We start from the raw sequence: 16101 nt of genomic DNA on the forward strand, positions 1-16101 counted from the left end.
AGCGCTCTGAGAGCGCGGAGCAGCAGGTCAGCCCCCCGAACACCAACGCCAAGTCCTACGCTGAGATTATCTTTGGCAAGTGCGGCCGGATCGGGCAGCGGACCGCCATGCTGACGAGCACCTCCACCCAGCCCCTCCTGCCCCTGTCCACTGAAGACAAGCCCAGCCTGGTGCCGCTGTCTGTGCCCCGGACCCAGGTGATCGAGCACATCACGAAGCTCATCACCATCAACGAGGCCGTGGTGGACACCAGCGAGATAGACAGCGTGAAGCCAAGGAGGAGCTCGCTGTCGAGGCGCAGCAGCATGGAGTCCCCCAAATCCAGCCTCTACCGGGAGCCCCTGCCGTCCCATGGTGAGAAGACAAAACCTGAACAATCACTGCTGAGCCTCCAGCACCCACCCAGTACCGCTCCCCCTGTGCCTCTCCTGAGAAGCCACTCAATGCCTTCCGCTGCCTGCACTATCAGTACCCCCCACCCCACCTTCCGAGGGAGCTACTCCTTCGACGACCACATCGCCGACTCAGACACCCTGAGCCGCAGCAGTCAAGTGTTTACCTCCCACCCCCGGATGCTGAAGCGCCAGCCAGCTATCGAACTTCCTTTGGGAGGGGAGGAGGCTGGACCAAGTAGCAAAGACTCCGCCTCCAAACCCTCGGATGACCCGGAACCCAAGGAGAGCGAACTGACCAAAAAGACCAAGAAGGGTGTGAAGACGAAAGGGGTGATCTATGAATGTAACATATGTGGTGCTCGGTACAAGAAAAGGGATAACTACGAAGCCCATAAAAAGTACTACTGCTCCGAGCTCCAGATCACGAAGCCCATCTCTGCGGTTGCACACACGTCTCCCGAAGCCGACAAGAGTCAGGCCGAGCTCGAGCCGTGGTCCCAGATGATGCATTATAAACTGGGGACCACCTTGGAACTCACTCCGCTGCGGAAGAGGAGGAAAGAGAAGAGCCTGGGGGACGAGGAAGAGCCACCTGCCTTCGAGTCCACAAAAAGTCAGTTTAGCAGCCCTGGGCCGTCAGATGCTGCTCGGAACCTTCCCCTGGAGTCCACCAAGTCACCAGCAGAAACGAGTATATCAGGGCCCTCCATGGAGGGACCCACGGGCTTCCAGCCAAGGACTCCCAAGCCAGGGCCCAGTTCAGAATCAGGGAAGGAGAGGAGAACAACGTCCAAAGAAATTTCCGTCATCCAGCACACCAGTTCCTTTGAGAAATCTGACTCTCTCGAGCAGCCCAGTGGCCTGGAAGGGGAAGAGAAAGCTCCGGCCCAGTTCTCAGTGCCCCCACCTGCCCCGCATGGACGCTCGGCTCACTCTCTGCAGCCCAGGTTGGTTCGCCAGCCGAACATTCAAGTCCCTGAGATCCTGGTGACCGAGGAGCCTGACCGGCCCAACACGGAACCTGAGCCTCCCCCCAAGGAGCCCGAGAAGACCGAGGAGTTCCAGTGGCCCCAGCGCAGCCAGACGCTTGCCCAGCTCCCAGCCGAGAAGCTGCCACCCAAGAAGAAGAGACTGCGCCTGGCAGAGATGGCTCAGTCATCGGGCGAGTCCAGCTTCGAGTCCTCTGCACCCCTGTCTCGCAGCCCGAGCCAGGAAAGTAGCATCTCTGTAAGCGGATCCAGCTGCTCAGCTTCGTTCGACAGGGATGACCATGGGAAAGCCGAAGCCCCTGGCCCCTCGTCAGACATGCGCTCCAAACCCTTGGGCACCCACATGTTGACTGTCCCCAGCCACCACCCACACGCTCGGGAGATGCGGAGGTCTGCCTCGGAGCAAAGCCCCAACATTTCCCACTCCGCCCACATGGCTGAGACTCGCAGCAAATCATTCGACTACGGCAGCTTGTCCTTGACAGGCCCTTCCGCACCGGCCCCCGCAGCTCCGCCAGCCCCGGCAGCCCCACCAGAGAGAAGGAAGTGCTTTTTGGTGAGACAGGCGTCTCTGAGCAGGCCTCCAGAAACTGAGCTGGAGGCCACCACCAAGGGAAGGCAGGAGAGCGAAGACCCGCAGCCCTCGTCCAGTAAACCTTCCACTAAGAGCTCACTGTCCCAGATCTGCTCAGCGGCCAGCTCACACAGTGGGCAGCCTGGCAGCAAGAGCCAGGTGCAGGACAGGCCCCCGTTGGGGTCCACTCCACCTTACACGGAAGCACTGCAGGTGTTCCAGCATCCCATTGCCCAGCTCCCCCTGCATGAGAAACCGTACCTGCCCCCGCCCGTCTCCCTGTTTTCCTTCCAGCCCCTCCTGCAGCATGAGCATGGACAGTCTTCAGAATTCTTCTCCACCCAAGCCATGCCCAGCCTCCTCTCCTCACCGTACTCCATGCCGCCACTGCCTCCCTCCTTATTTCAAGCCCCACCACTTCCTCTCCAACCTACTGTTCTGCACCCAGGCCACCTCCCTCTCCCCCAGCTCATGCCGCACCCCAGCAGCATCCCCTTCAGGCAGCCCCCTTCGTTTCTCCCCATGCCGTATCCTGACTCCTCGGCACTCTCCTCTGGGTTTTACCTGCCTCTGCAATCCCAGTTTGCACTTCAGCTCCCTGGTGATGTGGAAAGCCGTCTGCCCCAGATCAAAACCAGTCTGGCTCCCCTGGCTACAGGAACTGCCGGCCTCTCCCCCAGCACGGAGTACAGCAGCGACCTCCAGCTGCCTCCTGTGACTCCCCCAGCCAGCACCTCTGCACCCACATCAGCCCCTCCGCTGGCCTTGCCCACCTGTCCAGACAACATGGTGTCGCTGGTTGTACCTGTCCGCATTCAGACCAACATGCCATCCTATGGGAGTGCAATGTACACCACCCTTTCCCAGGTCTTGGTCACCCAGTCTCAAGGCAGCTCAGCAACTGTGGGTCTTCCCAAGTTTGAGGAGCCTCCATCCAAAGGAACAACTGTGTGTGGGGTAGAGGTGTATGAGGCTGGGCCCGGACCATCTGGGTTAAGTGAAGAACAAAGCAGAGGTTTCCTGACTCCATACCTGAGAGTGCCTGTGACGTTACCTGAAAGAAAAGGCACTGCCCTCTCATCAGAGAGTGTCCTGACCCTGGAGGGGAGTTCGTCAACAGCGGGGGGAAGCAAACGTGTCCTTTCACCAGCTGGTAGTCTTGAACTCACCATGGAAACCCAGCAGCAAAAAAGGGTGAAGGAGGAGGAGGCTTCCAAGGCAGATGAAAAACTTGAGCTGGTCAAACCATGCAGCGTAGTGCTTACCAGCACCGAGGATGGGAAGAGGCCAGAAAAATCTCATATACGCAGCCAGGGCAGGAGGGAGCTAGAACCACTGTCTAGCCTATCTTCAGATCCATCTGACCCAAAGGAAATTCCTCCCTTCCCTCACCCTACGTTGCCCCATGGGACAGCCCCAGAATCAGAAACATTAAAGGACTATGCCCAGCCATCTGGCAAACTTCAACGGAGAGGGTTGCCCCCACTCAGTGTGAAGAAAGAAGATTCCAAGGAACAACCTGACCTCTCTCCCCTGGCACCTCCGAGCTCTTTGCCTCTGTCAGAAACGTCCCCTAGACCAGCCAAGTCTCAAGAAGGTACGGACTCAAAGAAGGTACTGCAGTTCCCCAGCCTCCACACGACCACTAATGTCAGTTGGTGCTATTTAAACTACATTAAGCCAAATCACATCCAGCATGCAGATAGGAGGTCCTCTGTTTACGCTGGTTGGTGCATAAGTTTGTACAACCCCAACCTTCCAGGGGTTTCCACTAAAGCTGCTTTGTCCCTCCTGAGGTCTAAGCAGAAGGTGAGCAAAGAGACATACACCATGGCCACAGCTCCGCACCCTGAGGCAGGAAGGCTTGTGCCATCCAGCTCTCGCAAGCCCCGCATGACAGAGGTAAGTTCAGCCTTGTTTGTTTTCTCACTATTGATGGTATTAGACCTTGCTGAGCTTTTAGAGCCACATTCTTCTCAGGTTCCGTTTTCAAAACTAAAGCCAGATGAGTAAGCAGATTTCCTCTCTGGCAGTTGTGACTGGACACCAAATAAGGAAACTGTGTTTATTGGGTTTCTTTGTGTTTCTCACATTGTTTGAATAGATACATTCCAGTAAAATTAACTAGAAAGTGTTCTTGCTTTCCCATGAGCTTCTGTTATAATATCAAAGATACAGTATAAGCATGGGAAAAACAAGTATCCAAAAGACTGAGCTGGAAAACATGGCAGATGGGAATACGTATAGCAATTTTAGAACTTTATGCTACTCCTTAATCATATGGTTCTCCCTTATCTTGTTGGACTTTTCCTGTTTTGTTTTGTTTTTTTTAATTTTATACCCTACATCAACTGTTTCTATTCTTCAACCACACTTGAAATCTTCCCATGTCTAGAGATTCTAGAGTACACAAACAACTGGTGAAATATCCCTTCTTCCCTATGAGTTGGATTGCACATACAGCTGACCTGTAGTATCCCTCTTTATGAGAAGTATCTGTAGTACAGGCCCTCACCCTCACTAAGAGCTTCTATTTATCCCTTCATTGCCTCTGGCCTGAGGCTGCATAAGGATTTATAAAATTAACTGATCCTCTGTAAGTTCAGCAAGTTTGAAATTCCAAATTTGCTTCATGAAAAAAAATGCTTCTAGACACTGAGAAGGCCTGACTAAGGATTCAGATCAAGAGGGGTTATGCTGACCTGACATCCATGAATGCCAACTGCTCTTGTTTATTGATCAGCTTCACTGGGCCAGGCACTAAGCTAGGCACTGAGCTATGCCTTTAAATTTGGGCTAGTGCTTACCTCCATGTGAGGTAGCATTGTCATCTCCAATCTATAGAAGAAGGTGGCTGAGGGTGAGAGGTTAATAAAGGTCAAGGTCACATAACAAACATTTGGCAGATCCAGAATTTGAACCCAGAGCTGTCTGACTTCAAAGAATCTATTTTTTTGTCTTCTGATTATTCAAGAAAAGAAAATCTTAAAAGATGATTGCAAATTTAAAGATGTTCAGAACAGATGTGTTTTCAGACCAGATGCTTTGACCAAATCAGGCATAAATCCCCTGAACTAAATCTATATTGTAGATATGAATTAGTTCAGCAAAACTGTTCTATAACTTCCCACACATTCCTATCTTTCTCTTTTATCATTGGATAAATTGCATTGAATTTGTCCTTAGCTCAGCAGGATGTTTTTCACAGAACTGTTCTCCAAATTTATTCTCTAGATGTCTTTGTCAGTCTACAGACATTTCTAAACGAGATTTCCACTTTTGCCATAAATGTCATACTCATTTGGTCTCCAATCTCTTGTTAGTTGTGACTAATCCCAACTGTTGCTGTGCCTTTGAAATTCTATTTATACTCGGAACTTTGGGGGCACCTTCTGTGTGCCAGGTACTATGCTAAACTTGACTTTTATCCACACAACTACCTTGGAAGGCAGGGTGCACTGTAGCCATTTTGTAGAGGAGACCAAAACAAAGAGAGGCTAAGGAACTTGCACAAGACCACAGAGTAAGTGCCAGAGCCCAGATTCAAAACTAGATCTCACTCCAAAGGCCTTTCGAACGATCTAGGCTGGCTCCATTCTGTAAAGACTGAAAATTGCACAGGACTTTTAAGAAAAAGGCAGTAGCAATTTGGTTTAATTGGATTTGGCAATCTTTTCATTTTTAATGCTGTTTTTCTAAAATGAGCTAAAACATGCAAACTTTTTCTTGGAATTTTCTTTCCGATGTAAGTACGTCTGGTCCAGCAATGTAACTGTAAGGTCTGTAATTGAGATCTCCCCATAGTTCGTATCCTCTCCGACTTCTGCCTGTTTGTCTTCAGCAAAGGCGAGCTCACCACCTCCCAGTACCACCCTGTCCCTCTGAGGACAGTGCTTTAAGAAAGCTCTTGATTGTGCTGAGCTGACATTTGTCATCTTGTAGCTGCTAGTCTCTGTGAGGGTTCTGGAAAGATCCCGTGACCTATCTCAGCATTTTGAAGCTCTTCCTAACCATCGTCCTGCAGGTCTAGGCCACCCTATCATGTTTAATCTTGATCATAAATATTTTTGGTGTTCATAAGCCCTGAAGAAACCCAAGCTAGTACAAGGGGCCTTCAAAAATGGAAAATACGTATTATGAAAAATCTTCATGGGGCAGCCGATGGTATGGTGGTTAAGGTGGCTGGATCCCACATGGCCAACTGTGTGTGGTTCAGTCTAGGACCCAACTGCTTGAAAAATATGCCAGGCATGTATGCATGCATGCCTAAAATCCCAACAGGGAAGAGAAGTGGAGGAGAAGGGATCGTGGTGTGATAATTCCCCATGGCGGGGATGCTTTCTTGCATTGTCTCTGTCTCTCTCAGGCAAGCACATGTGCCCTCTGGTAAATTTTTATGAAAGAAGAAAGAAAGAAAAAAAATTATGCACTGATTTTGAAAAAATTTTGCTCCAAAATAAATTCATAATTTTTTCCATTTTTTTCCATGAACATTCTGAAGTCCCCTTATGTAAGAATCTAGTGTAGCCACGAACCTTTCCCCAGATTTCTCCTGAGGATCATTTTGACAGCCACACAGCACTGTCACAACGAGATGAAAACAGGAGCTCAAGTGCCAAGTTGCCCTGGTTTGAATTTCTCTACCTCACTTACTAACCCTGTGACCTTGGACCAGTTACTTAACCCTTCTGTGTCTTGGTTTCTTATTTGTAAAACAGGGATAATAATGCTCAACTCACAGGACAGTGGAAATATTTCACTAAAATACACAAAGTGTACCTAGAACAGTGCTTGACTCATTAACACTCAGTAAATGTTCTCAGCTATACCTATTCACATCATTATCATTAAACACCAAAATGGATCACTGGTCCCCTCCTCAATTCCAACACTATTTTCTGGTAAAGAGATACATTGCTACCAAGCCAGTCCCCTCCGGGGGCTGAGGGACAGGGTGTGAAAGAGAAGCTGTCCACCAGCTCTTCAGAGGCCCCACAGTCATTCTGTGGATGGTCTAGATTGCAGGCCGGGCTGAGAATGGAAGCCCACAGCATTGCAGGAAACCAACTGGCTGCTGCCAAGGCAGCAATATAGCTTCTTGCTTTGTTTCCACTCCCCACCTCCAATTCTGAAGGGATTGTTTGGAGGCACACTGAGTCCTAGAACTTGACTCTTGAGTGGACCTTCATGATGGTCTAAACCCTGCAGGCTCCGAGACCCAGAGAGGTGAGGCAACCCTCACAAGAGAAGCTCAGCATGCAGTGGCCCGTGTGGTGCTGAAATGGGGGTTCCCTGATGCTCAACCAGGGGCCCCTCTGCTCAGCCCCAGCCTGTCCTTGTAAGGCAGATGTGGCAGCTGGCACAAGGGACTATGGTTCTTAAAGTACCCCAGCACCAGGAAACGTGGTTGTTTCTCCCACTTCCTGGAAATAGTGTGGTCTCCCATGACCTTGATGGCCATGGCATGAAGGAGGATGAGAACCTCACGCCTGGCACTGCTGGCCCCCCGCTCTCAGCACAGATCGCTACCTCCTGCCTGCATCAGGGCACGTCTACCCCTGCCTCCACTGGAGAGTTTAGAGGATACGTTCTCAGGTAGTAGAAGATAGCCAGGGAGCACCACCTCAACACCAGCCCTTCCCATCACTGAGGCCCGTAGTTCTGTGGTTCCTTTGACGAGCAGCCCAGAATCTGCAGTCTCCCTGCACATGGCTCTGGGATCTTAATGGTCTGGACCCTCAGCCTGGCTCCTGGCCTCTGGTACTGGTTCGGGAGGACCACAGTCCTGGAAGCAGGAGACCTATGCTCTGCTCCCCAGCTCTGCCCTTAACTTGCTGGGTGACCTTGGCTTTCTGATCTACAAATGAGAATTGAACCAGTTCATCTCCAAAGGCAGAATCAAGTCTCCATTTATTTGTTCAACACTCTTTAAGCATCTCCCATTAAGCAGGCCCTGTTTGGGGTGCTCAAGTGACTGGGGAGACCATCCCCAGGAGCTCCCAGACTAGTGTAAAAGACAAGGAGTGGACACAGCTCTTGTGGGAAGATCAACTTCAAAGGACCAGTCAAAGCCCTACCCTTGACACCAGCTAAGGCCATGTGGTCTTGGATAAGGGCCTCCACCCCTGGGACTCAGTTTCCCTGGCTCTATGAAGTGGGGGCTGACTGTTCCTCCTCCATTCGGAGCTGTGTGAAGACGGAACAAGCCAGGCCAGCACTGCCATGTCAGGCTTCGTAATTATCATTGTGTTCCTGACCAAGATGAGTGTTTAACCTGCAACGATTTTGTGTTCCCATGGCGGGCAGGTGCACCTCCCTTCGCTGGTTTCCCCAGAAGGCCAGAAAGATCTAACTAGAGCCGAGAAGGACGAAGAGAAGCAAGGGAAGCCCGAGGAGGATGCTCCTGCCTCCAAGAGAGGGGAGCCGGCAAGGATCAAAATCTTCGAAGGAGGGTAAGAGCCACGTTTGGTTTTCACGTCCTGCTTCTGTGGAACAGGAGCGAGCGCCGTCTGTGTCCAGAGCAGCCAGTGTCTTGGTGACAGGGCTGTTCCTGCAGGTGCCCTGCAGCCTTTCGGTCCCTTTCAGTAGATGCCCCCTTTAGGGGCTCACAGGACGTCTGCTTAGGAGCACACGGGCACCAGTGGGGACGGGGATGCTGGGTGTTTGTTGAGGATCTGGAGGGGTCTGGGTCTTTCTCCAGAGCTTCATTTCCTCCGATTCTGGCTGAGTTTCTAGTCCTCGCATTGGGGTGGACAGTGAGTCCCCCAGCTCCTGTTCTCCTTGGCACGAAAGTCACCTCCGTGCTGCCCAGGTGGCCATTGTGGCATGCCTGGTTTCCCACAGGGAGGCCTGGGCTCTGCCGACCAGGCTGTTGGCAGGGCTGACAGCTCATTGCCTGCATGAGCCGTTTGCACCAGCTCCCACTGTGACGGCCGGGGTGGCCTCACTGGCTGGTGAATATTTTGATGGTGGTCGCTGGTTCATTGCCTCTGATGCTTGCCTTTGGAAACCTAATGATCTGAGCATGTGGGGGCTCGTGCCTTTGGGGGCCAGCTGCACTCTAGGTGAACGCCTGGTTTCCGACATGCTCTGTGGGAGTTCCGTGCCCCTGTGTTCTGTGTGGTCCTGTGTGTGCTCCCTGGGATCTAGGTGTCTGTGAACAGGTCCGTGGTGTCTGTCTCAGGGTCCTATGTCTGTGTCCCTGGTGTGGTCAGAACAGCCCCAGTCCCACACAGTTCCGAGGGACAGTGATGTGGAGGACACCTGAGGAAGACAGTCCCCTCACCCTGCTGCCAACATGGGCTGTCGCCGGCGCCTCTGATCCTCCAGCACCTTAAAGCACCTGACTCACAGGGTCCAGATGGAATGAGTTCTCAACAGGGTGTGGGGGACAGACTGCCCAGCTCCCCAGGCCACTGTTGGCACCCCCTCCTGACCTTCGACTCCAATTGGCAAGGGCTCTGCGGAGGGAGGGTGTTTTCCCAGTGATACGGAGGGGGTCGGAAATGGCAAACGTCCCTGAAACCTGCCCTGAATACCAGTAGCGGCTCTGTTGAGAAAGGCTGGGCCCAAGGTTTTCGTAATGCCACCTCCGCTTTTAGGGCCGCCCGGCTTCCTCTCCTGCTGTTTGCTTAGAGCGCCCCCGTGTGTTTCTGGGCTTTCATGCCACCGGGGCCTTTAAAGGCCACACAGAGTTGGTCTTGGGATTGGTGCTTCTGTCACAGGGACTTGCCTGCCTCCCTTTCCTCCAACCTGCCTCCGTGGCTCGGAGCTGGGGTAGCCGGTGGCATCTGTGTGTGGAGAAGTTTGCCTCCCCGGAGAGGGCTCTGAGCCTGGCCCCTGGGCTCTCATCCCTGGGGCAGCCTGAGCCTGTCGGGCTGGCTTTCTGGGGGACACGTCTGCCTGTGTGGAGGGCCTTCCACTGAGCCCCCTTCTCTTCCTCCAGCCTGGACGGCGGTCCCCACCCTTCAGCATCCCATCCCGGAGTCCCATAGTCCTACCTGCTGTTTCAGAAGCTCCCTCTCTCGAGGTCTGTCCTCCCTGCCCGAGCAGCTGTCCTACTCACCTCTGTTCCGCCTCCGGCTCTCCCTGCCTCAGCATTTCCTGAGGGGTGTTGGAGGACCCATGAGCCCCCTCGTGAAGAGTTCACAGGTGCTCAGAAGACAGGCAGGCACGGCTGCTTCTGTCCCCAGCACGGCCAGCCTTTCGTCTCTCCAGGACACTCTTCCGTCAGCCGTGAAATAGATCATCCTCATTCTTTCCGCTCGTCACGTTCCTCTGAGCACGTGGGGGGATGCGCAATGTCACTGATCTGATCCCTCTCTCCCCCAGCCCGGCCACCCCATCTGGGCCGCCACTGTGCCTCCTGCCTCACTTCATGGTTCTCCTGGGGCTGGTGTGGCCACCCCCCAGGAGTGTTTGGGAACATGAGGGTGGTTTAGGTAGGCACAGAGCTAAGAGCGCCTCTGGCACGTTGTGAGTGCCATCGTGGGCACCAATCACTCCTGCTGCCCAAGTTACCAAGTGTGTCCCACCCAGAATGCCAACTGGATCCTCGGGCGCCCGTCTGCAGTTACACCGGGATGTGCCGTAGATTCAGCTGTTCCTTTCTTAGGAGAAATGTTTATACTTCACTCCAGCGCATGTGTGGGGAGGGTTTGCCACGGGGCCGTGTTCATCGGAGCCACTGAGGGATCCAATCCAGGTCAGTGAGGGCCAAGAGAAGGGAAGGGAAATGGCGACTTGTGCACTGGCCCTCCAGCCTTCCACCAGAAGCTTCTGCTCACGGGCTGTCGGCCAGAGCACATCACATCTCCTCGCCTGCCGCTTACATGCCATGGCCAGGGCTTGTCACACAGCCTCACCTAACCCCTTGGGAGAGGGAGTCCCACCTGTGCTCAGGAGACACTGAGAGAGCACCACGGCCACTCGAGTCAGAGGAACGTGCACGTGATCGCCGTTTGTACTCAGCAGTGGTTTGGAGATGCGTCCATGCCGGACGCGTGGCCCTAGTTCATGATGGCAAGCCAGTAAGCCAGCACAGGCAGCTGTGGTGGCATAGTGGTGACACAATGCTCCAGGAGCTGAGCCATATGGCAAGGTCCCGGTTCAGATCCCGAGGATTCCCTGTACACGTGGGTGCATGTGTGTGTGCCCGTGACCCTGGCTGACTGCGGCTGGGGGAGACGTGACAAAGGCCTTGTTGGTGGTGCCTATCTCTCATTCTCTCTCTCTCTCTCAGAAGAAATAAATAAGTAAACATTTAGAAAAATAAACCAGACACAAAAGGGTAAATTTCTGGGGATCTTTTCATTACATTTGGGTCATTGGAAAAGTCATGACGTATTTTTCTGGTTTTCTGTGCAAAGATGCATCGCCATTTTTCTGACTACCCAATAAGTCAAGCTCTCCTTTTTCTTCATCTCTGGTCCAGCAATGGTTCCCTCAATCAGTTGATCGAGGAGGAGCTGTTTAATCCTTGCCTCATGGGGATGCCATGCTGCCAGGTACAATGACCCTAGGAGGGCGCTCCTCCCACCCTCCCAGTGCCTGCTGAGACAGAGATGCCAGGGCCCAGAGCACAGCCACCAGGGAGGGCTTCCTGGAGGGCTAGGGGAGGAAGGACACTCGGCCAGCGGGCTTGGTGTGTGTGCCTGCTCAGTGGGGTCATCTCTCCTTGCCCTGAGCATTCTCCCTGCTGTTGTCATCTGTCTCCCTGTCCTTCCAGCCCTGTCACTCTGCCCAGGACGCTGCATCTGGGCCTCAGCCAGGACCTCACTGCATAGCCTTGCTTCTGAGGCCACTGGGCATCTTTACCTGGGAGACCCTGGCACCTGAGACTTGGGTGTGCCAACCAGGCACCCACTTTCCACCAACAGCATGGCTTTCCACACTCAGATCTCAGGTGGCACCCAGCCCCTCACTGCAAACCTCACGGATACCTACCCTCCCCCCTGTCCCCCAATCTCAGTGTGCACAGGAAGTAGTTGGTGACTCAGTGTGGTCTCTCTACACCCGCTGCTCCCCTTCCTGCCTTCCAATACTGATGTCACAGAACTTTTTTTTTTTTTTTTTTTTTTTTTTTTTTTTTTTTTTTTTTGTCAGAGGGCTCATGTGCCCACCAGAGAGAGGAAGAGGGAGGGAGGGAGGCCCCACACAGTGGGGTGTGGTCACACTGCCATCTGCCTTCCTCCATTTCTTCTCCCCCTCAGAATTTTGGGCACACACACGTATGCATCCTGCATGGTTTGCAAGCTGCCAAGGCTGAGATTCAAACCATGGTCAGCCATTTGGGATCTGACTCCCTTAACTACCAAGCCACAGGGCTGGCCCCACTGAGCATCTCCAAACACGACTCTGCCTGTGTCAGCCTCCATTCTGGAACCTTCTGCGGCTGCCTCACTGAGAGGATCCAGTGTGAGCTCTGCTGGTATTCCTGGCTCCACACGCTGACCATCTGCTGCCTGCCGGGCCCCGGTCCTTGCCACGCTCTACCCATCTCCCAAGGCCAGTACCACCCTGCTCCCCTAACGAGGCCCCAGAGTCCTCTACCCTCTGCGGTTCTTCCTGAAGCTTCTGTCCTAACACTGGCATCCAGATCCACGCCTCCCCCTCAGGCCCTTCCTGACTTAGGTCTAGGGCGATGCTCTGCACACGCGTGCTTCGATTCCTATTTCTCACACCAATTTCCTGGCACGTGGCCCCTCTGCATTCCCCATCACTTCCCCACCTGAACAAAGGCTGCATTTTCCAGGCAGCCCTCTGGGAGTGCCTGTCCAAAAGGCACGGGCTCTGACCCAGCCGGTGCACTTGCCTTGGCTGTTTAGAAGGGCTGTTTTGTTACGCAATGTTGTCTCCACACATACAACGTTGTATTGTTCCCTGAGGGGAGTGACGCTGGTGTCCTAACTCAGGTTCACTTTCTCCAAGGAGATCCTGGAACTGAGCCCAGTGGGCTGGCACAGACGAGGAAGGGGCTGCAATCGACAGGGACCACCCAGTGCCGATCGTGGTCACCCGAGCCCAGGCGGGGTGGGCTGCGGGTCTTAGGACTAAGGGGAGTGAGAACCGGATGGTGGGGTCTGGGTGCGCCAGGCAGCTGGAGTGGGGTGCTCAGAACCATGGCGCGGCAGGCGGCAGAGCATGGCTCGGGTGCGGGGGGCAGCGTAGCCTCAGCTGGAGCTGGAATCCAGGGCAGTGGAACAGAAGCCCCGTTGTCGGCTGGCCAGTGAGGGTGGGGCTGGTGAGTCACGGGCTTGGGGTTGCCCAGGGCTGGCCCCCTGGCCCTCAGGCCTGTGGCAGTAGTCCATGCCAGGCTTTGCCAGCTGCAGGATTCGGCTGCTAGGCTGAGGGAGAACCACGCGTGGCCCTGTGAAGGGCGATAGACCCAGCCGTCTTCACTGCCCAGCGCCTCCCTCCAACCATGACTGCATCCCGAGCCACTCAAAGCAGCAGACCCAAACTCTGGCTCCTCTTCAATACTGCTTCGGCTGAAGGGCCTATGTTCTGTTCTCTTCCCATTAAAGAGACTCTATCAGGTGCCACTCACACCCGTATCCTTCCTCCCGCCTCTCAGCCTCGTTCCAGGTGGGCCCTCAGGCTCCTCCTACCACAGAAGTGCATCTCACTGAGGCCAGCAGTGGCTTCCACTTCACAGAGGTCAGCGGTCAGTTCTCTTGATCCTTTCCTGGCCTGCCAGCTGCACTCAGCACAGCTGATCCCTCCCCGTCCTTACAGCGCTGCGTCCAGGCTCCCAGGACACCGTCCTTGGTCCTCTTCCCTGGCCGGCGGTACTTCCTCACCATCTTGGGGGGGGTCCTCCGACCTCTGAACGCTAGGGCCCGCAGGCTCCCCTCTCCTCACACTCACTCCCCTGCCGAGATACACACCGTCTGCCGGCTGATGACTCCCAGACTCCTGGCTCCATGGCTTCTCCCCTGAGCCCCGCCTTGTGCCCACCTGTGTGTGGCCATCCCTAGAACAGCCGGTGAGGTCATCTTTGGTACTCAGCACAGCGGTGCCGAAGAACTGCTGCAACCCGAGCCTGGGACATCCATTAATTCGGTATTGTTCCACTTGATGAGATTTTAACAGATGTACTTCTCTATCTCATGTATTTTCATTTCCACTAGCTCAATTTACTTGTGTTCAAGTTTTACGAGTACACTGTGGGCCAACATGCCGTCCTATGGTGGAGCTGTATTCTTAAAAGTGCGCATGCGTGTGTGTGTGTGTGTGTGTGTGTGTGTGTGCACATTTTGTGGAGTATTAGCTCAAAGAAAATAGTTTTAAGCCTTAATTTTTTTTTCTTTTTTTGGAGAGGTTTTTGCTATAGGGCACATGTGCTCGCCAAAAAGACAGAGACAGAGAGACAGAAAGCGAAAAATCACCCCCCTAGGGGGATGGCCACACCGCAATCCCTTCTCCTCCATTCTCCTCTCGGGATCTTGGGCACACACGCACATGTGCCTGGCACGAGTTTAAGCCACCAGGTCCGGGACTTGAACTGCGGTCAACTATATGGGAGTCCAGTGACATAGCATTAAGCCAACTGCTGGTCCCAAGTCTTAAATATTTAAAGATGATTTTCTCACATAGTGATTTTTTTTTTCCCCAATCCATTTCTTCCTGGGCTTTGAAGCTCAGAAGCGGAGCCTGTTTTTCAGCCTTAACGTCTGCCCTGCCTAGACGGGTCTTGCTGTGATTTCCAGATTTTAGAGGATGTTGAATTGTCTCTGGGAATGTTTGTTACCTCTGTGTATTTATTGGAGAGCAAATTGACTAAACTATGAATGAAATAAATAGTACTAAATTGGCTCCATTTGGATAGGCGTGAGGAATAAACTCCTCAGGGAATCTGCTCTAAAAACCCCAAACTGAAACGAGCTCTCCTCTTTATGACAGGGTTGGTGGCAGAGGTTGTGACATGCGTGACAAAGGCAGACAGACTGCGTCTCTCACCACACACTTTCCATGTCTCTTTGAAAGGCTTCAGTGGTCAGCAGGAGGAAAAGCACCTTTTTTCTTTTCTCTCTCTCTCTTTTTACTTTATTTTATTTTTGCTAGAGGGTATGCACTTGCCAAGGAGAGGGAGAGGAGAAGGCAGCCCCTGGAATCCCCATAGGGAATGGTCGTGCAGCAATCTCTTCTCCTCCATCGCTCCCTCCCTCTGAGATTCGGGGCGTGTGGGCACGTGCACCCAGCCTGTCTCCCAAGCCGACAGACCTGGGACTTGAACTGTGTGGTTGACCATGTAGGATCTGACTGTCTTACCCAGTAGGTCACATGCTGACCCAGTATCATTTTGTTTGTTTGTCTGTTTGTTTCAAGCGTATTTATTGTAAGGGACACAGGAGCCCCCACTAGGGTTTTCATGCTGCAGTCTATGACCCTCCCCCAGGCTCCCGGCCAGCCAGGATCACACGTATGTCCACAGGTGTGCCTGGAGTGTTCAGGTCCACCTGGGATCCATACCCACAGCCTCCTGGCATGGCCCCAGTACTACACAGCAGCACCCTGCCATCTGCACCACCATGGCTGGGCCAAAAAGGCATCTTTGGAAGAAGAGAAGTAAAAATCACATATTTAGTTAAGCCAGATGAACATTGCAAAGGTCATTGTATTTTTTCCAGAGGCCCAGGACCCAAAGCATTCTGTCTCCCACCCATTAGCAAATCCTGTCAACCTAACCTCAAAACCATATCCTGAATCTGCCCACTTTTCCCTTCCTCTGGGGGACGCCACTGCCAGGTCTCACCTGGGTGATCAGGGGTCCGTCTATAACCTCCTGCTTCCACCTTTCCTACCACTGCGTATTCTCAGCCCAACAACCAGAGGTCCCCTTTGTGTCAGCAGACAGCTGCTCCTCCCTGGCCTGTGCCTGCTGTTCCACCCTTGCCGGGTACCCAGCCAGGGGTCTCTTTGCTCTCTGTAAGACATGCCTCCGCCTCGGGTTCTTTGCACTTGCTGTGCCCTCTGTCTGCAGCACTTTTCTAGAAGCTCCCATTTCCCTCATCACTCTGCAGCAAAGCCTTCCCAGGTCACCCACTGATAGCTTACACCCTCCTCTGGCTTTTCTTATCTCCTTCCCTTCCCTGTGGGCTTGTTCTCCTGTTTTTCTACCTTCTGGCATGTGTCTGTTTCC

General features: G+C 53.4%; 1 protein-coding gene across 3 annotated transcripts in view; it reads left to right on the top strand.

Annotated features, from left to right (window-relative positions):
• The window catches only part of HIVEP3 (HIVEP zinc finger 3), a 391696-nt gene that overhangs the window by 339410 nt on the left and 36185 nt on the right, over window positions 1-16101 (top strand). For all 3 annotated transcript variants that reach the window (XM_027766902.1, XM_027766904.1, XM_027766903.1), the window contains 2 exons: window positions 1-3860; window positions 8265-8410. The exon at window positions 1-3860 is cut by the window's left edge and continues 1729 nt beyond it. In XM_027766902.1, coding sequence (XP_027622703.1) covers window positions 1-3860; window positions 8265-8410 — 4006 coding nt within the window. The remainder of the gene's footprint in view (window positions 3861-8264; window positions 8411-16101) is intronic.

The sequence above is a fragment of the Tupaia chinensis genome, unplaced genomic scaffold (genome assembly GCF_000334495.1).
Source record: "Tupaia chinensis unplaced genomic scaffold, TupChi_1.0 Scaffold143758_1, whole genome shotgun sequence".
Taxonomy (NCBI): Eukaryota; Metazoa; Chordata; class Mammalia; order Scandentia; family Tupaiidae; genus Tupaia; species Tupaia belangeri.